The 25199-nt window shown below is 37.2% G+C and overlaps 2 protein-coding genes across 2 annotated transcripts; both read left to right on the top strand.

Moving 5' to 3' along the window:
- Nucleotides 1-14793: 14793 nt before the first annotated feature.
- Nucleotides 14794-16430, top strand: LOC148205878 (uncharacterized). The gene is made up of 4 exons (XM_088105553.1): nt 14794-15411; nt 15656-15853; nt 15961-15989; nt 16295-16430. The coding sequence occupies exons 1-4, from the start codon at nt 14794-14796 to the stop codon at nt 16428-16430; spliced, it is 981 nt and encodes a 326-aa protein (XP_087961679.1).
- A 2674-nt stretch (nt 16431-19104) lies between these two features.
- On the top strand, nt 19105-19602 carry LOC124843498 (uncharacterized). Its single transcript, XM_047320257.1, has one exon. The coding sequence runs from the start codon at nt 19105-19107 to the stop codon at nt 19600-19602; it is 498 nt and encodes a 165-aa protein (XP_047176213.1).
- Nucleotides 19603-25199: the final 5597 nt, after the last annotated feature.

Raw genomic sequence — 25199 nt, 5'->3', positions numbered from 1 at the left:
TTTTTACTGTATGAAGCATGGACACACATCAAACAAATGCAACATTAAACATTTTGGTGTTCCAAATGGTAAATATGCATGGGTTAAAGTTGTAAAATGATTTATACTTGCATGAACTAACCTTAAGGACCCATAATTAGATTGGGGACCTAAAACTCTTGCTAATTTGTTTTGTAGGAATCTACTAAGTCAAAGAAGTCATTGTGGTATCTTGACAGTGGATGTTCAAGACACATGACCGGTGACAAGAAAAGATTCATTTCTTTTTAGAAGAAAAAGCAAGGATTTGTGACTTATGGGGATAACAACAAAGGTAGAATCAAGGGTACCGGAGACATTGGAGGAGGAAATACATTAACAATAAGAGATGTGCTATATGTTGAAGGACTCAAGCATAACCTCTTAAGCATAAGTCAATTATGCGACAAAGGTCTTAAGGTAACTTTTGAAAGTGATAAATGCACTGTTTACTTCAAAGATTCTGCTGATATTGCTTTGCAAGGTGTTAGGCATAACAATATTTATTTGATTGATATTGAAAGTGCATCTAATCATAGTATAACATGCTTAGTTGCTAAAGAAGAAAATCCTTGGCTATGGCATAAAAGAGCTGCACATATTCATATGCAACATTTAAATAAATTGATTTCAAAAGATCTTGTGATTGGTTTGCCTAAACTGAAATTTGAGAAAGACAAATTATGCACTGCATGTCAAAAAGGTAAACAAACCAAATCTTCATTTTCATCCAAAAGCATGATTTCAACATCAAAACCTTTAGAACTTTTGCATATGGACTTATTTGGTCCATCTAGAATTAAAAGTTTTGGTGGAAATTACTATGCTCTTGTAATTGTTGATGATTACACAAGATTCACTTGGACTTTCTTTTTAACTCTGAAAAGTGAAGCTTTCAAAGCATTTAAAATTTTTGCTAAACGTATTCAAAATGAAAAAGATTTGAAAATCAAAACTTTGAGAAGTGATCATGGTGGAGAATTTGAAAATGAGTCATTTGATAAATTTTGTGAAGAATATGGCATAGCACATAACTTTTCTGCACCTAGAACTCCCCAACAAAATGGTGTTGTTGAAAGGAAAAATAGATCATTAGAAGAATTAGCTAGAACACTTATGAATGAATCTAATGTGCCAAAATACTTTTGGGCTGATGCAGTAAGTACTGCTTGTTATGTGTTAAATAGGATGCTTATTAGGCCAATTCTAAAATTAACTCCATATGAACTGTTGAATGGTAGAAAACCAAATATATCCCATTTGAAAATTTTTGGATGCAAATGTTTTGTATTAAATAATGGAAAAGATAATCTTGGAAAATTTGATGCAAAATCTGATGAAGCAATTTTTCTAGGATATTCTTTGACTAGCAAAGCTTATAGAATGTTCAATAGAAGAACACTAAAAATTGAAGAATCAGTACATGTTGTCTTTGATGAGATTGTAGACCTTGAGGTAAATCCTCTTGAGTCAAATAGACCCATTGCAGGTGATGAGGATTACTTAAAAGAAGCCCTTGAGGAGATGTATCTAAATGAAAATTATCCTCCAGAGCTTCAAGAAACACCACAAGTCGTTGTTTCCAAAAGCTATCAACAACCAAGAGGACTATCTTTGGACAACATCATAGGAGATATATCAAAAGGGGTAACTACTAGAAATAATTTAAATAATTTTTGTCTAACTGTTGCTTTTGTGTCTCAGGTAGAACCTAAAAATATAAAAGAAGCTCTTCAAGATGACAAGTGGTGCATTGCTATGCAAGAAGAGCTAAATCAATTTGAAAGGAATGAAGTTTGGGAACTTATTCCAAAACAAGAAGAATTCCAAGTCATAGGAACAAAATGGGTATTCAGGAACAAGTTGGATGAGGATGGAAACATTACAAAGAATAAAGCAAGGCTAGTTGCTAAGGGATACTGTCAAGAGGAAGGTATAGATTATGATGAAACGTATGCACCGGTAGCCAGGTTAGAAGCAATTAGATTGTTACTTGCTTATGCCTCTTTGATGAAGTTTAAATTGTACCAAATGGATGTGAAAAGCGCATTTTTGAATGGTTTTATTAAAGAAGAGGTATATGTTAGTCAACCTCCTGGTTTTGAGGATTTTAAATATCCTAATCATGTTTATAAGTTGAAAAAGGCCTTGTATGGTCTTAAACAGGCACCTAGGTCTTGGTATGAAAGACTTAGTACCTTCTTGATTGAAAATGATTTCTCTAGAGGAAAGGTTGATTCCACCCTATTTATTAAGAAAGTAGGAAAACATATCTTGATTGTTCAAGTATACGTAGATGATATTATTTTTGGGTCTACAAATGATTCATTATGTGAGGGATTTGCACAAATAATGCAAGGTGAATTTGAGATGTCTATGATGGGTGAGCTTACCTTCTTCTTAGGGCTGCAAATAAAGCAAATAGATGGGGGAACTTTTGTCTCCCAAACTAAATATTGTAGAGAAGTGCTTAAGAAGTTTGGTATGGATACTTGTAGAGAAGCCAACACACCTATGGCAACGTCTTGCTATTTAGATAAGGATGAATCTGGTGAAGGGGTAAATGAAACCATGTTTAGAGGAATGATAGGATCCTTACTGTATCTAACTGCTAGTAGACCAGACATTATGCAAAGTGTATGTGTGTGTGCTAGGTACCAAGCTAATCCTAAAGAATCTCATCTAATTGCTGTCAAAAGGATTTTGAAATACCTAAAAGGAACCATTTCTTTTGGACTTTGGTATCCATCTGATGCTTCACTCAGTTTAATAGGTTATTCTGATTCAGACTATGGTGGCTGTAAAATTGATAGGAAAAGTACTAGTGGCACTTGTCATTTTCTGGGTTGTTCTTTAGTGTCTTGGCATTCAAAGAAACAAGCTTGTGTAGCTTTATCTACTACTGAAGCTGAATACATTGCTGCTGGCAATTGTTGTGCCCAAATCTTATGGATGAAACATGCAACTGGAGGACTTTGATATTTTCCTTGATCACATTCCTCTGAAATGTGATAATACTAGTGCCATCAACCTAACTAAGAACCCCATCATGCACTCAAGAACTAAGCACATTGAAATTAGACATCACTTCTTGAGAGATCACATTCAAAAAGGAGATTGCCAAATTGAATACATTGACACCTTACATCAATTAGCTGGTATCTTTACTAAAGCCCTGCCTAAAGATAGATTCTATGAGCTTAGAAGAGAGTTAGGGGTATTAGACATATCTTAGACTCCATATTTATGGTTCTTTGCAAGTTTTCGTAAGATCAGTGATGAGAGGGTCGCACCTCCCAACAAAAGTTGTGCATAAAAGAATGCAGTATAGACTAGGAAGTGACTCCTAGGTCGTCTCTCAAGGACCAAATTGGATTCAGTCTCAGATCTAAACACGTAGTGGGGGGTTTGAAAGTGTTTTTGTGATTCGAAAATGATGTAAATTAAGACTGGAAATTAAATACAACCAAACATAATTGAAAACAGTAAATTAAATATTCCTAAAACCAAAACTAATTTAAATGCATTAGAGAAATAAGAAAAAAGGCAAGTAAACTACTCCAAGCTGGAATAAAAAAAAAATTGAAATTTGCTTATCATTGTGTGTTTCTCGTTCTGTGCTTCTCACTGCTGGAATAAAAAAATTGAAAGCTCCCAACGCAAAATGAAATAATCGTGCAGCAGTCCATCCGAGCCGTGACACCACGCTACCTAACGCATTCAACCGTTCATCTCCAATACATTCTCTATTAAAGTGCTGCACCATGGGCTCATCATTCCAGCCCCCGTGAACTCCATACTCCCATCAATCAGCACTCAATTCATACATGAATAAAAAAAAAAAAACTCCTTCTTGTACAAGCCGTGACACCTACTGCTACCAGCCTTTCTCGTTCCAGCTATCATTCCGTGCACACCCTTTTCTCTTGACATGACGTACACACCAAAATTTCATTCTCCATGCCGTGACACCTCATGCTTCAAGCAATGCTTCCAGCTCCACTTTCCGTTTCTCTACTGCTCCATGTGCGTGCTTTCTCAAATCAACACCTACTCCCATCATCTCTTCATTTATTCAATGCATCCTTTTAAATGGAAGAAAGAAAAAAAAAAAAACAAATGCTGCCGGTGCTGAATCAATAAAGCAGCGTCTATTTTAATTGAATGCGTTAATTGAAAGAACGAATTGCACTGAATCAGCCCTTACACACTCAAGGAAAATAAATACGTGTTCTTCATTCATTATCCCCTCATGTTTCCAAAACCGAGAGCCCCCCCAAAACAAAGGAGTAACCCGTGCCAAAAGCTGAAATCCGAGAGAGTGTGGGAGCGTGTTTTTCAAGTGGCGGCTGGGCTCCCTTTCTAAGGGCCGTGTGTCCTCATTTTTAGGGTAGGGTCCACACACAATCAAACCCTAGGTCCAAGTCATTAATTTCTAATTTTGGGTCTAATCTAATTTACCAAAAATTGACCCAAAATATAAGAGTTGATTTAAGAATTCTAAACTACTGAGTTACAATTTAATTAATTCTAAAATGTTTGTGTGGAGAGTCTTGAATTTATTTGGCATTCTTCCTGATGTCCCAAAATGTATTTCCGCAATTTTCCTGCACTTCAAAAAATGCACTTAATCAGCTCAGAAAATCCAAATTAGCACAATTACAAATTTCTGACCAAATTAAGCAGAATTCGGAAAACGGGGAAATAACAAACAATTAAACACAATTCCCTGGTTTATTTAAGTGCAATAAACTAAATATAATTCAAGAAATAACGACTCATCAAAATAGACCACACTTAGTCTTTTGCACTCCTGGGCAAAACCAAGACGAAAACCAGGGAACTACTCAAACATCAGGGAGCTGACACAGACTCGACAGACAGACAACAAAGACTCAACAAAGACAGAAACAGAATTACACAGTTCTCCAGGAATCTGGACCAAGAAAAGAAGTAGACATTATCCGACACAGAATCAATCAGAAAAAGCAGATACTCATGAAATCATCCAAGCAATTCAGTACAAGGAAAGCAGTCAATCAGTTCAAGAGATGAATCAAAAGCAACAGAGCCTCACAGATGCACACAATCAGTGTTTCTCTCAAGTGTTTAAGGTAAATCAATGTCACTCAATGCACTCAAGAAAGCAATCACAAACAGACTTGGCAAGCCTCTAATATCAACACTTAAGCACATACGCATGTTCAAATCAAAAGGTCTTTTCATGGTTGTAATGGGGCCAAGGACCAGGGAGGATACATCTGGATAAGAAGCTTCAAACCATACGGAACAGAGGAGCAGTGGGGAACAAGTGTAAACACATTCAAACACACCCACAACCTCTAATTCCATCCTCTTCTTGACTCCATTATTCACAATTATTCACATTTTTTTTTCTTCACTATTTTTCTGCTCTTTTTTTTTTTCATCCTGTCTCTTTTCTTTTCTCTCTTTTCAAAACAAAACTGTAAAAGACAAGATACACATATATTTACCAAAAACAAAACAAGAAGAGGAACCAACTAGCCAACTCATCAGAAACCCCCAAGAGACCACACTTGTTCCCAAAACACTTCCAAAGCTCCAAAATTCCCTAAGGTTAAGGTAATCATGGTTTTTCACTTAGGGGTAGTGTATGAGCTTCAAAACAAAGAAATGAGGAAAGTATAGGCTCAAAAGGGGTTATCAAAGGTTTAGAACACGGTAGGCTTATTTGGCTAGAGAGGCTCAAAAACAAAACTGCCTTTATCACTTCCAAACATGCATATCAATCAAGAATTATCAACAAGAGTCAAGCCAAGGCATATGTGCAAGCAATCAAGAGACATATCACACACAAGAAAGAACATCAAGTGGCTCAAATCTCACACAGGGTAATTCTGTCACAATCAATTCAACTCTCAAAAATCATAACCATCTTCCCAAGCAAAGAAAAGCAAGGATTTCAAACAAATCAGAGTATCAATGAAGTGAAAGACACATCTACAACCTAAACAAAGTCCAGAAATCAAGAGAAACATGTAAAACTGTACACAAGACACGACAAAGATAACCTAGAAAAGAAAAAATTTAACCAAGAAAACAAAGACTAACAAAGACAAATAAAAATCTCCCCCAATAGACCACACTTAAACTACACAGTGTCCTCAATGTGTCACAATCAGCAGATCAAACAATCAGAACAGTCATCAGATATCGACAAAGTGCAACAAAAGTGAGGAAAAGGGGAGAAGAGAGAAAGAAAACTCCCCTGATCATGGTGGCAGTTGCCAATTTTGGACTTGCAGGGAGGTGTCTTCCACCATTGGATCCAGCAAGAAGGTTTTGAGGACGAACTGCTTCATCCTCCAGATTTGATCTAGCAGGGAGATATCATCCACAGCTGGATTTAAGAAGCAAAGATTGTTGATGAGCAGGTTCAGCTGGTGCCTATTGATCTTGAAGCTTTTGTCAGTGTTAGCACCTTTATTTTCCACTGTGGGTGTTTGTCTATCAAATTCATGTGTACCTCCTGGTTCAGGGTTACTGCTTATTTCTGCCTGCTCCTCAAAATACTCATCACTCTCCTCAGGTGCAAGAGTAGGGACATAGGATGATGGGAAAGTAGATGGCACAATAGTAAGTTCATGACTCTTCTCCCCATCTTCTATGTTGATGCCACTATCATCACCATCTGGAATCTGAACAGTCTGAAATGGTAACTCTGAATCTTGAGACTGTTCCTCAGTGAGTTGAGTGGCCATCTGCCCTATCTGATCAGTCATACTCTGAATGGCAGCTCCTATTTCTTGCTGGAACTGCATGTTCTCTTGCCTAAACTGAAGGTTCTGCATGGTCATCTGCTCCAACAACTCCTGCAATGTAGGCTCAGAAGTAGAAGGCTGAGGAGCTGTTTCGGCAGAAGCATCATATTGCTGACTCTGATATTGCTGGACTGGTGGAGGCATGAAGGTACTCTGGAATGGTGGTTCTTGATATTGATGTTGTGGAGCATTGTACCATCCCAAGGTAGGGTCATTCCATCCAAGACCGTTGTCGTATCCATCTTGCACATGGGAGAATTTACTCAGAAATTTATGCTCAAGATCTTCCCATCTGGTAATGGATCCTGGAGGAAGAGAGTCTTTCCAATCTTTTGGTGCTCTTTCTAATGAGTGCGGGAATGCTCTTAAGAAAACTAGATCGTCCGGGACATTTGGAAGTTTCATTAAAGAGCAAATTCGATAAAACCTATCCAAATGTTCATGTGGGCATTCACCTGCAAGACCATAAAACTTGGGCAACAAATTCATCAGTCCAGTGGTGAGAACTAAATGATCACCATCCTCATTAGGTGGAACCGGCTCCCAAAGAGAGCTCTCAGAAATTTGAGGATGAGCCACATTGTTCTCAGCATAAAAATCAGCAGAATTACAATCAGAGTAACATGCAGAAGGAGAATCATGACCAGAGGCACTAGCAAAATAAGCAGTATTCACAAAATCAAAATAGGTAGACATGGAAAAAGAAGAATACTAAAAATCACGAAACTAATAAAACACAACACATTTATACATGCAACACGCACACACAAAACAAAACATCACATCACATCACAACACAAGACAAAACACAACACACACAAACACAACAAAAACCTAAGACCGAACCATTGGTCCCCGGCAGCGGCGCCATTTTGATGAGAGGGTCGCACCTCCCAACAAAAGTTGTGCATAAAAGAATGCAGTATAGACTAGGAAGTGACTCCTAGGTCGTCTCTCAAGGACCAAATTGGATTCAGTCTCAGATCTAAACACGTAGTGGGGGGTTTGAAAGTGTTTTTGTGATTCGAAAATGATGTAAATTAAGACTGGAAATTAAATACAACCAAACATAATTGAAAACAGTAAATTAAATATTCCTAAAACCAAAACTAATTTAAATGCATTAGAGAAATAAGAAAAAAGGCAAGTAAACTACTCCAAGCTGGAATAAAAAAAAAAATTGAAATTTGCTTATCATTGTGTGTTTCTCGTTCTGTGCTTCTCACTGCTGGAATAAAAAAATTGAAAGCTCCCAACGCAAAATGAAATAACCGTGCAGCAGTCCATCCGAGCCGTGACACCACGCTACCTAACGCATTCAACCGTTCATCTCCAATACATTCTCTATTAAAGTGCTGCACCATGGGCTCATCATTCCAGCCCCCGTGAACTCCATACTCCCATCAATCAGCACTCAATTCATACATGAATAAAAAAAAAAAAACTCCTTCTTGTACAAGCCGTGACACCTACTGCTACCAGCCTTTCTCGTTCCAGCTATCATTCCGTGCACACCCTTTTCTCTTGACATGACGTACACACCAACATTTCATTCTCCATGCCGTGACACCTCATGCTTCAAGCAATGCTTCCAGCTCCACTTTCCGTTTCTCTACTGCTCCATGTGCGTGCTTTCTCAAATCAACACCTACTCCCATCATCTCTTCATTTATTCAATGCATCCTTTTAAATGGAAGAAAGAAAAAAAAAAAACAAATGCTGCCGGTGCTGAATCAATAAAGCAGCGTCTATTTTAATTGAATGCGTTAATTGAAAGAACGAATTGCACTGAATCAACCCTTACACACTCAAGGAAAATAAATACGTGTTCTTCATTCATTATCCCCTCATGTTTCCAAAACCGAGAGCCCCCCCAAAACAAAGGAGTAACCCGTGCCAAAAGCTGAAATCCGAGAGAGTGTGGGAGCGTGTTTTTCAAGTGGCGGCTGGGCTCCCTTTCTAAGGGCCGTGTGTCCTCATTTTTAGGGTAGGGTCCACACACAATCAAACCCTAGGTCCAAGTCATTAATTTCTAATTTTGGGTCTAATCTAATTTACCAAAAATTGACCCAAAATATAAGAGTTGATTTAAGAATTCTAAACTACTGAGTTACAATTTAATTAATTCTAAAATGTTTGTGTGGAGAGTCTTGAATTTATTTGGCATTCTTCCTGATGTCCCAAAATGTATTTCCGCAATTTTCCTGCACTTCAAAAAATGCACTTAATCAGCTCAGAAAATCCAAATTAGCACAATTACAAATTTCTGACCAAATTAAGCAGAATTCGGAAAACGGGGAAATAACAAACAATTAAACACAATTCCCTGGTTTATTTAAGTGCAATAAACTAAATATAATTCAAGAAATAACGACTCATCAATCAGCGTTAATAATCGATTATCATCAGGTCATAATCGATTATTACAAACCTGGGCAACATCCTCTACACTGAGATAATCGATTATCCCACCCAATAATCGATTATGAATCTTCAAATTCAACCCTGGAAAATCATGAGCAAATAATCGATTATCTTCATACATAATCGATTATCGCACAATTTCTGGAAAGTGATCAACGAGCAGATAATCGATTATCACTTACGATAATCGATTATCACGCTAACAGTTTCGAAAATAAAGCCGTTGGAGCCTCCCATAATGGCTCAAAACGGCCATAAACGGCTAGTTTTTCACTTCTTCTTATAAATAGGCCCCTATAATCGATTATTAGCCATCTCTTTGCACCCAGAAACTGCTGAAATCAAAATCTTGAGCTTCCAATCTCTCCAATTTTACTCACTTTCTCAAACTATCTCTCCCTCAACCTTTCTCCATGGCAGATTCAAGGAGACATCGCCGCAGAGCTGTTGGAGCATCCTCTTCTTCTCAACCACGTCTTGCAAGCATAGATGGATGGATTTCAGATCAAGGGAAACACGTAGACTTTGTTAATTCTTGGCAAGAAAGGAAGATCATGGCGGTAAAGTTTATTCGTCTTGACTTTTTCCGCTTCTATGGCTTTCAATTTCCAAACAATTTTGCTGAGCAGGGGTTAACGCATCTGTTAGAACAAAAAGGATGCATAGTCTTCTACTTCAACTTGCGCTATCGAGATGGGATAATATCTACTAAGGTCAAGGGAGTACGCATCATTTTAGATGATGACATATGGACCAATGTTGCTCAACTTCCCATCTGGGATGATGCTGTCAAAGTCCACTTAGGACTTGAAGATTTCAACAGGATGATGACTTTTCAATCCTTCCTACGTCATCCTGAACGACAAACAAATAGAAGGCAATTACTGGTTGGAGGTTTAAAAGTTGAAGAAAGGATGATCCACTACTTGATTGTCTGGATTTTATGTCCTAGAGCAACCAACCATGCTCAATGCTCTGAGCAGGATTTACTTCTATTGTACGGGATTCTAAATCACATACACATCGACTGGCCTGCTCTCATTGCTGACACAATGGTAAAAGCCAAGAAATCCCATTCATATCAACTTCCCTATGCTCTTCTTATCTCTAGGATTTTAGAATTCAAAGGTGTACCTGTTGAAGGAGAACTAGTTCAAAATATTGAAGCTGTGGGATCAGAAATTGGAGATACAACCTTTCGTCAAATGGGATTCATTACTAGAGGAAGAGTCCTTATTCACAAAGATGATGATCATCCTGATGTAGATGAAGATGATGACATGGATACTCATATGGCTGACCCAGTAAGTGCTGCTGCTCCGTCTGATGCTGGACCATCCAACATACCCTCCTCTTCCTCCACTTCTATGGAAGAACATTTTGCAAGGTTATCTAAACAATTGGAGGATATGAGTCTTGCACAAAAGACTCACTTTGAGGAGATTTATGAGTGGCAACGATCTGTTGATGAATACATGGTTGATCAATTTCTTGATCTTGATGTTCGTCTATCTAACATCGAGAATCATCTCAACATTCAACCTCCCGAGAGATCTCCTAGTCCTGAGTTTTAAATATAGGTTCTATGTTAGACTGTTTTGTTGTTTACTTGCCATTTCATCTATGTTATAATTCTGTCTGTTATGTGTCTTCTTATAATGTAATCTTTATTTTCATAAATAAAATGATCTCTTGATTATATGCATCCTTTGATTAATTGAGGGGGAGATCATATTTAGGGGGAGCCTTTAACATTCGATCTTTTTGCTTCTGATCAAAAAGGGGGAGAAGAATAATACAAGGGGAGAAGTAAAAATTATTACAGGTATTGCTAACCTTGTTGTTGTTTGTTAGCTTGTATGTTTTGCAGGTAAGCCAAACTTGCTTTTAAAATTGAATTTTTGATCATCATCAAAAAGGGGGAGATTGTTACCAATAAGGAGTATTGGTAAATCTTGAAGAAATTTGTTTTGATGATGCTACAAGAAGTTTTAGTTGCAGAAGATATTAGAATTAGTTAAAAGCAATTTGTAGAAATTAAATGTAGTAGGAAATTCTTGTAAACCTTGTAAACTTGCATTTTTAACTACAATAATCGATTATGATTAAGCAATAATCGATTATCACAAGTCATACTTGAATAATCGATTATCACTTCATATAATCGATTATCACATTTTTGAAAACCTATAACGGACTTGAATAATCGATTATCACTTACAATAATCGATTATTCATGGCAGTTGGGAGCTGACCTTTGGCACTCAGTACTTGGCTATATATTTTGTTTTGGAGAAATTAGAAAGTAACGTTTTTGAACTGAGAAAGCTTAGAACACTGTGTGTCAGAGGAACGTTCTCAGAAAGCTTTTTGTTCATTGTTCCCTTGCTTGGTCTTGTGAAAGGAGAGGCTCGCGTATCGTGTGTCGATAGTCGGAGCAGACTCTCTTCAAGTTAGCAAGGTGCTCTGCCTGGTCTTGTGAAAGGAGAAGCTTGTGGATCGTTGGTCGATTGCTGAAGCGGTTCTCTTCAAGTTGGTAGAGTGGTTCTATTCATTTTATTCTTGTTCATTATCTTGTAATCTGTTAAACAATTTTTTAGTGAAAAAGGTTAATCACTATTTATAGTGATTAACGACTGGACGTAGAATCTTTTGATTCGAACCAGGATAAAAATTCTGTGTTGATCTTCTTATTCCCTACACTCATTTTATTTTACGTATATCAACTGTTTGATTAATTTTCTGAAAGAAAATTATTTTTACTAAAAGGACCAAATTAAGTTTAATTGTGATCGAATACGCTTTCCGCTCTCTGAGTTTTAATTCCGCTGCGCTATACTCTTCGAAAAATACCCCCTCCGATACCATCAAAATGGCGCCACAAACTTGTTTAACAATCGGCAAGTGTGACCGAATCGTATCAAGTAATAAAACAAGGTAAGACCAAGTATCGTTTTCCCAAAGGACTCACGGCCTAGATTAGCTATGTGATTTGTTGATTATTTAAGACTTAAGAACAAATTGATTGTAGGTTTCAAATGCAAAAGACAGAAATTAAATATGTATGCATGAATTTGATCAATGGAAAAGAACAAAACAAACACTTCAATGAATTATATGGATGAGTATGTTGTTGGGGTTATCAATTTCATCTTATCCACTCTCATATATTTTCAGGAATTCATCATTCTTATCATCAATGCTAATGCCACTCTCTAAATTACCTTGCAAGAAGGCCTATCCCTAATTACGAGTTCATACAATTCCTAGCATTCCTAGTAATTAGTTCTTAAAGTGCAGGAGCATAAAGACAACCAATATGCTATTGGGAGAAATTCCCCGGATCTAGACTTCCCCGTACGTTCCCGTATCGACAAAATCAATAATCATGGCAACGAATGAGTTAAACAAAGCAAGCAATAAGCAAAGAGGAAAAACCCTAGCTAAAGATGAAAGAAAGCATATATCTTAACATAAGACATTAAATCAAATTCCATATATGAGAGTTTCACAAGACTACATTGATTCCCCAACAACAATACAAGGTTTAGTTCACCATATTCATGGTGAAACTAGATGAACAATAATGAAAGAATGAAAGATAAAACCCTAGAAAGGTGAAGAGGTAGCCTGAGCATCCAAGATCCTCCTTCAAGGGGTGGAAAAGAGAGTGTTTGCTTCGTCTCTGCTAAAGATACAAACCATAGGACGTCCTAAAGCTTATATACTATTCTAAAATTACAGAAAATTAGGCCCAAGCCCAAAATAGTACCGCTCAGCGGTAAGTACGTGAGTTGTTTTCTTCCCCTCAGCGGATCCAACGTGACTGCCTGAGTGCCGCTCAACAGTAAACTGCCGCTAAGCGGCAGTTGCGGCTTCTCCTTTTGCACTTTTTGATGTCTTTTCTGATTCCATCTCTGTCCTTCTTCACTTCTTTCACAAAATTCACTTTAAAACCTGCACAAAAACACTGAAATCAAGCATAAACCTGTCCAGCTCTCTTATTTCTAAAAATATAACCAAAAGCATGATTTCAAGCTAGTTTCTAAGTGTTAAAGGTTGCTTTTAGTATCAATTTTAAGCATGAAAATAACAGTTTTTCAACTGTTATCACTCAGCGGTAAACTACCGCTCAGCTGTAAGTGTGTGGGTTGATTCTTCCCCTCAGTGGCATTTTCACCCCTCAGCGGAGCCAACGGGAGTTTATTATTGTCGGTCAGCGGTAAACTGGCGCTGAGCGGTACTTGCGGCTTCTCTTCTTTTGCACTTTTTGAGTTCTTTTCTGATTCCATCTCTATCTTTCTTCACTTCTTTCATCAAATTCACCTTAAAACTTGCATAACTGAAATCAAGCATAAACCTGTCCAGCTCTCTTATTTCCAAAAATATAAACAAAAGCATGATTTCAAGCTAGTTTCTAAGTGTTAAAGGTTGCTTTTAGTACCAATTTTAAGCATGAAAATAACAGTTTTTCAACTGTTATCAGTACTTTATAAAAGAGGACTTCACTATAGTAAAAATACTCAGCATGACCCATATTGGATGCCTATGACAGTAGTCAATGTGTAAGTACTCTATAAAAGAGGACTTCACTATAGTAATAATACTTTGCATGACCCTTATTGCATTCTTATTGATAACGGTTGAAAAAACCGTTATTTTTATACTTAATTTTGATATTAAAAACACCCTTTTTGACTTACGAATAGGTAACATGTTATTTTCTGGTAGCATCTCCTTCAACAACTCCAACAATTCCGTTAAACTTTTATCAGTCCATCTGTTTCTTGATATCAAACAAAACAATTTCAAAGTAGTCGATAACCTTGTAAAATTGATGCATCCTGGATACAACTCTTGCTCTGAATTGTTCTTAAGACTATTGTATAAATGAGCTCTCCCAAAATTTTCTTCGCCAACGTCACGTACCATTTCGTCTAAATGATCACTCATCCATTCGTCGACGTAATCCGAACCTCTTAAAGTTGTTGGCTTATATAATACTTCCCTATGCCAAGTCCAAACTGTATAACTTCTCATTATTCCATAGATGAACAAATGATCACGAATGTTGTCCAAGTCTTCATATATTTGAATGAGACAACAAACACGAGGGCAAAAATATGCCTTATTCACTGGTTTTGCGTGTTCTTTAACATATTGTAATGGAGGAGGATCTGAATGTACCTCTTATTCTTGGGAGAACTTTTATGAAGATAAAAAGAGTTTTGATTGATGTGGAAAATGGAAAACTAAAGGTGAGAGTGCAAGATGAAGAAGTAAATTTTGATGTCTTTAAAGCTATGTCTCACCCAAAAGATGATATGGAATGTTTTCATCTTGATGCTCTTGATGAAATTTGCATGATCCAAGAAAACAACGCAAGTGATACTCTTTCTTTGGAGGAAATACTAGTTGACACTTGTGAAGAGCTTAATGAAAAAGAAGAGGAACTAATTGATGAGTGCTTGACTGATCTGGAAGAATTAAAAAAGGATCATTTACAAAATACGGGAGAAAAAGCCAAGAAAGCAAAAGGGAGTTGAAGATGTTACCACCACACTTGAAATATGTGTTTCTAGAAGAAGGTGGAAACAAACCAGTTATCAGCAGCAGCTCTCTCTCCCCCAAAGAAGAAGAAAAGTTGGTAGAAATACTCAAAGCTAACAAAAGAGCGATTGGATGGTCAATCTCATATCTCAAAGGTATAAGTCCAACATATTTCATGCACAAGATATTCATGGAAGATGAGTACAAACCAGTTGCTCAACCACAGAGGACGCACAATCCAGTGATGAAGGAAGAGGTGAGGAAAGAAGCTCTAAAGTTACATGAAGCTGGCATGGGTAAGCCCAATACAGGTGGTACCAAAAAAAGGGGGATGACAGTTATTTTTAATGAAAAAAATGAGCTCACACCCACAAGGACTGTTACAGGATGGAGGATGTGTATTGACTACGGAAAATTGAACAATGCTACTAGAAAGGATCACTTTCCCCTTCCTTTTATGGATCAGATGCTGAAGAGACGGTTAGGTAAGGCTTTTTATTGTTTTGTGGATGGATATTCAGGTTATAATCAAATTGTGGTGGACCCAAAAGACCAGGAGAAGACGAATTTCACATGCCCATTTGGAGATTTTGCCTACAGCATAAATGTCGTTTGGGTTATGTAATGCTCCAGCAACTTTTCAGAGATGCATGCAACCCATCTTCGCAGATTTAATAGAAAAATGCATTGAGGTCTGCATGGATGATTTTTCAGTATTGAGCAGTTCCTTTCATGAGTGTTTGTCTAACCTGGATGTTGTACTTAAAAGATGCACCCAATCCAACCTTGTTCTAAATTGGGAAAAATGTCACTTTATGGTTACCTGAGGTATTGTTTTGGGGCATAAAATTTCTTCCAAGGGAATTGAGGTTGACAAAGCCAAAGTAGAAGTTATTGAAAAACTTCCACCACCAACCAATGTGAAGGGAATCAGAAGCTTTCTGGGTCATGCTGGTTTCTACAAAAGATTCATCAAAGATTTTTCAAAGATTGCCAAACCACTAAGTAACCTCCTTGTCAAGGACGCACCCTTTGTGATGAATAATGAATGCCTTCAGGCATTTGATATTTTGAAAAAAAAAATTGATTTCTACCCTAGTAATTGTAGCTCCTGATTGGAACCAAGTCTTTGAGCTGATGTGTGATGCTAGTAATTATGCTATAGGAGTTGTCCTTGGCCAGAGAAGAGAAAAGGTATTTCATACTATTTATGATGCAAGCAAAGATCTGAATGAAATCCAATTGAATTATGCCACCACAAAAAAAAGAATTTCTTGTTATTGTATATATGCCTTGGAGCAATTTAGACCATATCTCATTAGGTCTAAAGTGATTATCTAGACAGATCATGCAACTATAAAGTATTTGCTAACCAAGCCAGATTCCAAGCTGCGATTATTTAGATGGGTGCTTCTGCTACAAGAGTTTGATGTGGAAATCTGTGACAAGAAAGGAAGTGAAAATTGAATTGTTGATCACTTATCTCGGTTGGTTAATAGTGAAGTTACAAGCAAGGAAGAAGAAATTTGGGAATCCTTCTCGGATGAAACACTCATGTATATTCAACAAAGGTTGCAGTTTACTGATATGGCTAATTTCAAAGCTGCAGGAGTAATCCCAGATGATCTCAATTGACAACAAAGGAAAAAAAAATTTACACGATGCCAAACAGTTTATTTGGGATGACCCTTTGTTGAGAGGGTCGCACCTCCCACAAAAGTTGTGCATAAAAGAATGCAGTATAAACTAGGAAGTGACTCCTAGGTTGTCTCTCAAGGACCAAATGTGGTTCGAGTCTTAGGTCAAACACGTAGTGGGGGGATTTTTAAATGTTTTGTGAATGCAATTGAAATAAATTAAAACTAGAAATTAAATAAAGATGTAACTAGAATTAAAAGCGTTGAAATAAATTTCAAAACAGTAAAAACCGAACGGTAAAAGACACCAAAATAAAAGAATGCAGAATTCATTAGGATTTGAAAATAAAACTCTGGAAAAGTAAACGCGCAGAAAACGTAACAGCAACCTAATTGAAATGCACCAAATGAACTTAAAGTCTAAACGCAACAATAGAAGCATCAGTAAAAGCAAACCGAGATTGAACAGTAAAATGCAACAGAAAATAAAGAAACACTTCTAATGCTATTCAAATGTATCATTAAGCTAAAACATTAAATGCGCAATGTAGCTTGGAAGTAAAATTAAATGCTCAAGTTGCATGATAAATTAAAATACAAGAAGTAAGCGTGTGTAGCTCCAAAGTGAATAATTCCAAAGTGAATAAAAGGTACTGTGTTCTCCTATCAATCAACCTAATGTGTCCCCTATCCCAAGATGTAATAAAATGAAATGTGTTCTTCATTGCAAATTGTGATGTGACTACTCCCTGTCACCGTAATACTATTCTTTCTAGCAAAACTAATGAGCTATTCCTACCTAAAAACAATTTAAAAATCAGCGTGTTACTCTCCCAAAATCAAGCACCGCATGTGCTCTTCTCCCAATGAATCAACATTTCACTCTCATCCCTGGTGGCAGCTCTCCAATAATGAAGCACTTCTTCCAGCAAAATAAAGAAAAGAAATTAAACCATTCCAGCATTACATTACCGTGCACGGATACCTACATATTCCACTTCTTTTTATTCCATTCTAATCTACCGTGGCACCACTTCTACTCATGCTTTCTCCTCCAAAGTCAATCACGCTCTCTTCCTCAACCGTAACCCTCCATATGTGTTTTTCTTTCTCCAGCTCTTCCTCCGTGGCGGTTGGACGTGTGTCCGTATTTCCTCCAAGGGTTTGTTTTTAAACCCCATGTGCCAAATAAAAATAGGATGGGCCCTCTTCTTTCCAGCTCACGTGAATATCCTTCGAGTGGGTTCCCTTCACCATTCCATTCTCCACCTTGTTTTGTGCACATGCTTCTAGCCACACAGAATTCTCTGCTGGACCGTGGACTTGGACGCGTGGCTGCTCCAATTGCTGGATGCATGAAGTGTCTTCGTGCACCTCCAAACTCCTGCTTGCTTCCCGTGTGCTCGCTGGACCAAGGAGGCTGCTGGACCGAGGTTAACTCTGCTGTGCTGAATGGGAGAACAAATCACCCTTCATTCAAGCTGTTGGACCGTCTATCTCTGTGTGCACCCCTCCAAAGATGCTGGCAGCAGGACCGTTTACGTGGACTTCCTCAAAGCGTGTTGGACCGCGGAGGCTTTCTTCCTGCTGAACACACCCCTTTTTCTCACCGTCACACCACTTTAATGCTAGCTGGAAAATGAATGAAGATGGTTGGCCTACTGCCCCTTGGAAGTGCTTTGGGCTGTGTAGTGCATTCCCAAAAAAATTAAATCCACACCTCCTCTCTCATCTTAGTTTAAAGTATATTTGATGTGGCATTTTCTTTTGACCTTCAAATGTCCCAAATAATATCCAACAATTTCCCTACAATTAATAATGCAAATAATTATTCTTAAATAATTCAAATTAATTCAAATAAGAATTTCTGATCAAATTAAGCACAATTAGGAAAAGTGGGAAAATACTAGACGTTTAAGCACAATTCCCTGATTAATTCTAGCACAATAAACTAAGTGAAGTTAAGAAAATATTGACTCATCACCCTTACTTGTTGAAAATTTGGGGCAGATAACCTTCTAAGGCGTTGTGTGACTAAGGAAGAGGTGGAAGGAATTTTAAGGCACTGTCATGACTCACCTTATGGAGGACATTTTAGTGGAGAGAAAACAGCTCCAGTCAGGATTTTATTCGCCTACTTCTTTTAAAGATGCTCACAATCATGCCAGAAACTGTGATAAGTGTCAAAGGACAGGTAATATCTCCAAACAGCATGAGATGCCATTGTAAAGCATATTAGAAGTAGAAGTTTTTGATTGGACCTTTTCCATTGGGGCATAGATTTTGTTGGACCTTTTCCACCCTCTTTCAATAATGAGTATATCCTGGTGGCTGTGGATTATGTGAGCAAATGGGTGGAGGCCCTGGCCTGTCCCAAGAATGATTCCAAAATTGTCATCAAATTTTTGAAAAGGAAAATTTTCTCTCGGTTTGGAACACCCAGGGTACTTATCAGTGATAAAGGATCTCATTTTCACAATTTTAAGTTGGCAAAGCTACTCAAGCATTATGGTGTGAGACACAAGGTAGCTACATCGTATCATCCACAGACAAATGGGCAAGCTGAGGTTTCCAACAGGGAGATAAAAAGAATTTTAGAAAAGATAGTGGCTTCATCAAGAAAAGATTGATCTCAAAAGTTGGATGATGCCCTTTGGGCAAACAAAACTGCAATGAAAACAACTATTGGATTATCTCCTTTTCAAATGGTTTATGGAAAGGCATGCCACCTTCTGGTGGAGATGGAACATCGAGCTCTGTGGACTTTAAAATTTTTGAATTATGATTCTTGTGACACTGCCGAAAAAAGGAGAAGGCAAATTATTGAGCTTGAAGAGATCTGGCTACAAGCCTATGATTCTTCAAAGAATTACAAAGAAAAGGTGAAATTTTATCATCACAAGAAGCTGGTAAAAAAAGTCTTAAATCCAGGACAACAGGTACTGATGTTCAATTCACGACTAAAACTTTTCCCTGGAAAGTTGAAGTCCAAGTGGTCTGGTCCATTTATGATCAAGAATGTTCTTCCACATGGAGCAGTTGAGTTAACAGATCCAGTATCTGAAGATCCACAAAGAAGTTGGGTTGTCAATGGACAACGTCTCAAGCATTATTTGGGTGGTGAGGTGGAACGCCTTTCCACAGTCATGGAGTTGGTTGATCTAGATTGAATCTATTGGGTCAAGCTAGTGACGTTAAAGAAGCGCTTACTAGGAGGCAACCCAGCTTTCTAAACTTTTCCTTGGTTTTATTTTATTGTTTTTTTATTTATTTTTTTATTTTTTTTATTGTTGAACTCTTTTAATATTCCCGTTTTTATTGTTTTTTTCTGTAGTGATGTATTTTGCTCTATCTTATTACAATGGTTTAGTTCTTCTGATGTTATGTTTTGATGAGAGTTAATTTTTGATGCTTATTGTTTGAATTGAGGTTGAGATGATGCATGATGTGAAAACACACAAGTGGTTGCTTCTAACATGTGAACCAAGTGCTTGAGGTAAAACTTGATTAAGATACTGAACAGGATGTTTTTCTGAATTCTAGAACTTAAGAGTTTACCTGTGTGAGTTTTGGGCTTTAGAGTTGTTGTGAATAATTGCTATTACTTTAGAAGCATAAATGATTTTGCCCAAATTTTCTGTGATTGAACAACTTGCTTGCAGGTTTCATATGATCAAGGCCATCTTTGGTTTTCCCTTATTCTTTTAGCCTTGATAAATTTTTCCACTGAAAAGAAAACCAATTGCTCTACCCTTTGAACCTTGAGCCTTAAGCATGTTTTGAAAATCCTATTTTATATTCTTTACCTTGAGTTGAGTTGAGAATATTTGTGAGGTATTGAAAAAGGTTCAAATTTGGGGTTACTGGTAAGCAACCCCACTGTTCTAAGCAGTGAGAAATTGAAAAGCAACAGAAAAAGAAAAAAAATCAAAAGGAAAGAAAATGAAAGGAAAAAGGAAAAATAAAAATAAAAGAAAATAGAGCTCACTGCAAGGGAAAACGGTTGGGAAAGATCTTCTTGAAAAGAAAACCTATGAGTAATTGATAAATTCATAACTGTCTCTCTTAACTCAAGGAACTTTGCTGACCAGAAAAAACCAATTTCCTTCTTAGCCCAGCCAAGCTACAAGCCATGAGAAGCCCTTGTGATTACAACTTGTTTGTGAGTTTGTTTGATTGTGGTTAAATGAAAAGCAAAATTAATTTGTGTGATAGTGTGACAGCAGAGTGAAAAAGGCACCAACACTATACACCTATAAGCGAGTGAGATACTTTTGAATGCTTGAGTGATACACTTTTGAGTACTTGAGTGAAACACTTCCCTTGGTGAGGAATAATTCTTTGAATTTCTAATTACATCTCTGCTTGGTTGAGTGATTGCTCTTAAGGATAGCATATGTTGAACTGTTTGAGTATCACTTTAATTTATTTGAGAGAAAGCATATGTGCATCTTGACTGATATTCATATGATGTAATTTTGATACTAAATACACCCTTTTTGACTTAAAAACTTGCTTGGACTCATGCTTTTTCATTAAGTTGTGTGAATAAGAGAGTTGAGGTTGAATTTGATGATTTTATGACTAATTCCCTTTGTTTTGATAGAAAATGAGTTAATACAAGAAGCGGAGATGAAGTGCTAAGGATGTAGAGCTCAGAAAGGCCTAGAAAAGCACCAGAAGAGGGAACTGCACAAAGCTTGGGTGACCTGCAAGAGGGTTAGGGGTGGAAAAATCGACGCCTGATAACAGTTGAAAAACTGTTATTTTCATGATTAAAATTGACACTAAAAGCAACCTTCACACTTAGAAATTAGCTTGAAATCATGTTTTTCTGTATATTTTTAGAAATAAGAGAGTTGGACAGGTTTATGCTTGATTTCAATGTTTTTGTGCAGGTTTTAAGGTGAATTTGGTAAAAGAAGTGAAGAAGGAGAGAGATGAAATCAGAAAAGACAACAAAAAGTGCAAAAGGAGAAGCCGAAGTCACCGCTCAGCGACAGTTTACCGCTGAGCGGCACTCAGGAGTTTGCGGGAGGTCCGTTGAGGGGCAAATTGGCCACTGAGGGGAGAAAACAAGTCACGCACTCACCGCTGAGCGGTATTTTACCGCTGAGCAGTACTCTGGAAGTCACGGGAGATCCGCTGAGGGGCAAAATGGCCGCTGAGGGGAGAAAACAAGTCACGCAATCACCGCTGAGCGGTAGTTTACCGCTGAGCGGCACTTTAATGGGCTTGGACTTGACTTTTTGTAATTTACGAATGATACATAAGCTTTAGGGTTTCCTAGGGTTAGGTATCTTTGGCAGAAACGAAGCAAACACTCTCTCTTCCACCCCTTGGGGTAGATTGGGAGATGGTGACAGCTCTCCTCTTCTCTTTCACGGGTTTTTCTATCTCTTTCATTCTTTCATTGTAATTCATTTAGGTTCACCATGAATATGGTGAACTAACCTCTTTATGTTTGTTGGGGAATCAATGTAGTCTTGTGAAACTCTCATATATGGAATCTGTGTTTACATCTTTTAATTAAGACTTATGCTTTCTTTCATCATTAGTTAGGGTTTTTCCTCTTTGTTTAATGCTTGCATGGTTTAACTCATTCGATGCATGATTATTGGTTTTGTCGATACGGGAACTTACGGGGAAGTCTAGATCCGGGGAATTTCTCCCAATTTTATATTGGTTGTCGTTAAGCTCCTGAACTTATGAACTAATCATTAGGAATGCTAGGAATTGTATGAACTCGTGATTAGGGAGAAGCCTTCTGGAAAGGTACATTAGAGAGTGGCATTAACAATGGTGATTTGATCGTTGAATTCCTAAAATATATGAGAGTGGATAAGATGAAATTGAACCCCAACAACATATCCATACATAAATTTCATTGAAAGTGTTTATCCTTTGCTTTTTTGCCATTGATCACAATTCATGCATACATGTTTATTTTCTGTCTTGCATTTTAAACCTCAATTAATTCGTTTGTAAGTCTTAGTTAATTAAGAAATCACATAACTAAACTAGGCCGTGAGTCCTTTGGGAAGAACGATACTTGGTCTTACCAAGTTTTATTACTTGAACGATTCGGTCATACTTGCCGATTGAAAACAAGTTTGTGACATCATAATTTGGTGTTCATAAATTTGTCCATCAAGTTTTTGGCGCCGTTGCCGGGGACTCGTGGTTTAACTGGTTAATTTGTGTGATTATTGATTATCTTTGACTTATTTTTTTTATTTTTAATTTAAATTTCGAATTTTTTTTATTTTATTTTATTTTTCTGTTTATATTTTTCAGTTTGTATTTTATTTGATTTTATTTTATTTTTCTGTTTTCTGTTTTTCTGTTTTCTATTTTTATTTTCTGTTTTTTATTTTTCGGTTTTTATTTGATTTTATTTTATTTTATTTTATTAGATTAGATTTTATTTTATTTTATTTTATTTTCTGTTTGTATTTTATTTTATTTTATTTTATTTTTCTGTTTTTATTTCCTATCTTCTTATCTTTTCAATTATATCCTTTGATTTTTTTTCTCTATTTTTTTGTGCTAACAATTGTTTTTAGGGTTTTGTGCTTAATGTCTGCAGAATGCAATTTGGTCAAGAATTTAACTATATGGGCACTCAATTCTACCAAAGTAATCTCAACCACTGGTGGGAACCTCACTCAAGCATGGATCAAAGCCAATTTTGGCAAGCTGCTGGACAATTTGAGAACCAACCACAACAACAATGGCAGCAACAACCCTTTCTATCAGGAAGTTTGGATAGGTTGGAGGACACCCTTCAACGATTTTTGAAAAATTCCGACTCTACTCAGAAAAGCATTGAAGAATCATGTAAAAGAATGGAGATGCAACTTCGTTACATCAATCAGAGATTGAATGATGATGTTAATACTGAAGTTTACCTTAAGGAGGAAGGGCAAGTCATTATCACTGAAAGTGACAAGATTCTTGATGAGCAAAAAGTAAAGGGAGATGAGGAAAGGGTAGAGAGAAAAGAGAAAGAAGAGTTGAGTGAGAAAGATAAAGATGAAGAAAAAGAAAAAGAAGTGGTTGAGAGAGAAGAGAGAAAGAAAATTTGTGTGAAAATAAAGAAGTTGAAAAGAAAAAGAAAAGGGAAGAAAAAAATAAAAGAAAAGAAAAAGAGAAAATTTAGGGAGAGAAAAAGGAAGAAAATAAAGATGAGAGGAAAGAAGAAGAAATCATATGAAAAATCACATCCTCATCTAAAGAAGAATCATAGGAAGGAAAAGAAATTCAAGTGCTTTATGGAAATCTTCAAGAAATTGGAGATTAAAGTTCCTATGATTGAGACATTGCAACAGGTTCCTGGTTTGATCAAATTTCTGAAGAAGTTCAGTAGAAAGAAGAAAAAGAAGAAGGAACTTGAGCTTTACTGGGTCAAGCTAATGACGTTAAAAGAGCGCTTGCTGGGAGGCAGCCCAGTGAATTTAAAAACTTTTGATTTGGTTTTGTAATTTTTAATTTGTGAACATTATTTCTGTATTTATTTTGTTGGATATAGCATCTACTGAAGGATGCTAGGTGGTTAAGTATCTACTGAAGGATACAATGGCTGTAACACCTACTGATGGGTGTTGGTGGATTTTGGGTCAGGCTCGTGACGTTAAACAAGCGCTACCTGGGAGGCAACCTAGTTGATTGAATATTTCTGTTTGTTTGTTTTAGTTAGGGTTTGGGTAAGCATTTTGAACATTGAATTGCAGGGAGCCAGTGAGGGGCATGTCTAGGAGGCACGTAGGTTAAGAAAAGAAGGAGAAGAGCACTTCACGAAAGTGCCGCTGAGCGGTACTTACCGTTGAGCGGTACTCTCGCAGAATAGGGTTTTTGTTCCCCTTAGCGGGACCCGAGCCCATTAGGGTATTTTTAAACCCTAAGCTGCGCATTCTTTCATATTTTCAGACTTTTCTTTGCACAAACACTCCCACATACCTTCTCCAAGGTTTTCCACATCTTTTCACTCTTCCCTCTTAAGAAAATTTCTCTTCCACTCACTTTTTCACTAGTGTGCCACCAAAGTTTGGGGTTGGAAGAGAGCATTCTAGCTTGGAAGCATTCTCATTGCATCTAGTATCTCCACCCAAGTAAGTAAAATGCATTTTGTTCATTCTAGGGTTTTTGATTTTGAATATGATTGTCAAAGCATGAAGATTTAGGGGTTTTGATTTCTTTGCATGATTTGATGATATATTTGATGTTTGAACCGATTAAACTGCATGATTATGAACTGGAAAACTGAAAATTGCATTTGGGTGGAGTTAGGAATGCTTTAAAATAGATTTTTCAAAAATCTGCAGAGTTACCGCTGAGGGGTAAACTGCCGCTGAGCGGCACTCTGCCAGATTTGATTTTTTTGGTTTTGTGTGATCTGGAATGTGGTACTGGTGGCGCTGAGGGGAAATTCTGGCCCTCAGCGGTGGTTTAGCTTCGAAAGGAGTTGTGTTCTGTGCTTTACTAATGATTAACATCATGTTCTGTGGTTTGGTTTTGTGTTTTGAATGTAGGAATGGCATCCTCATCCGGAAAAAGATTGAAAACCATGGCAAACAAGAGAAAGGAAAAGGAACCAGAGCAACCCCACTCTAGTAGGTTCCTCTCTAGGAAACATGAGAAGCACTTTAAAGTGGTTTAGGACAGGAGACTTCTGATGGAGAGAAAGGTTGGAATGATACCTAACTTTGCTCCTCAATTTGGAGAGCAAGTGTTAGGGAATGACTGGGGAAAGCTAGCCACTTATCCT

The sequence above is a fragment of the Vigna umbellata genome, chromosome 1, assembly GCF_029865625.1.
Source record: "Vigna umbellata cultivar VRB3 chromosome 1, Vumbellata_1.0, whole genome shotgun sequence".
Lineage (NCBI taxonomy): Eukaryota > Viridiplantae > Streptophyta > Magnoliopsida > Fabales > Fabaceae > Vigna > Vigna umbellata.
The sequence above is the reverse complement of the archived record's forward strand: the minus strand, read 5'-3'. Positions and strand labels throughout refer to the sequence as shown.

Bases quoted from the DNA above. Each gene is read 5' to 3' on its own strand.
- LOC124843498 (XM_047320257.1), top strand. From the start codon at position 19,105: ATGAAAACAACTATTGGATTATCTCCTTTTCAAATGGTTTATGGAAAG.
- LOC148205878 (XM_088105553.1), top strand. From the start codon at position 14,794: ATGTTACCACCACACTTGAAATATGTGTTTCTAGAAGAAGGTGGAAAC. The intron at 15,412-15,655 runs GTTATGTAATGC...ATTTCTTCCAAG, and splicing joins ACAGCATAAATGTCGTTTGG to GGAATTGAGGTTGACAAAGC. The intron at 15,854-15,960 runs GCATTTGATATT...ATTATGCTATAG, and splicing joins TGAATAATGAATGCCTTCAG to GAGTTGTCCTTGGCCAGAGA.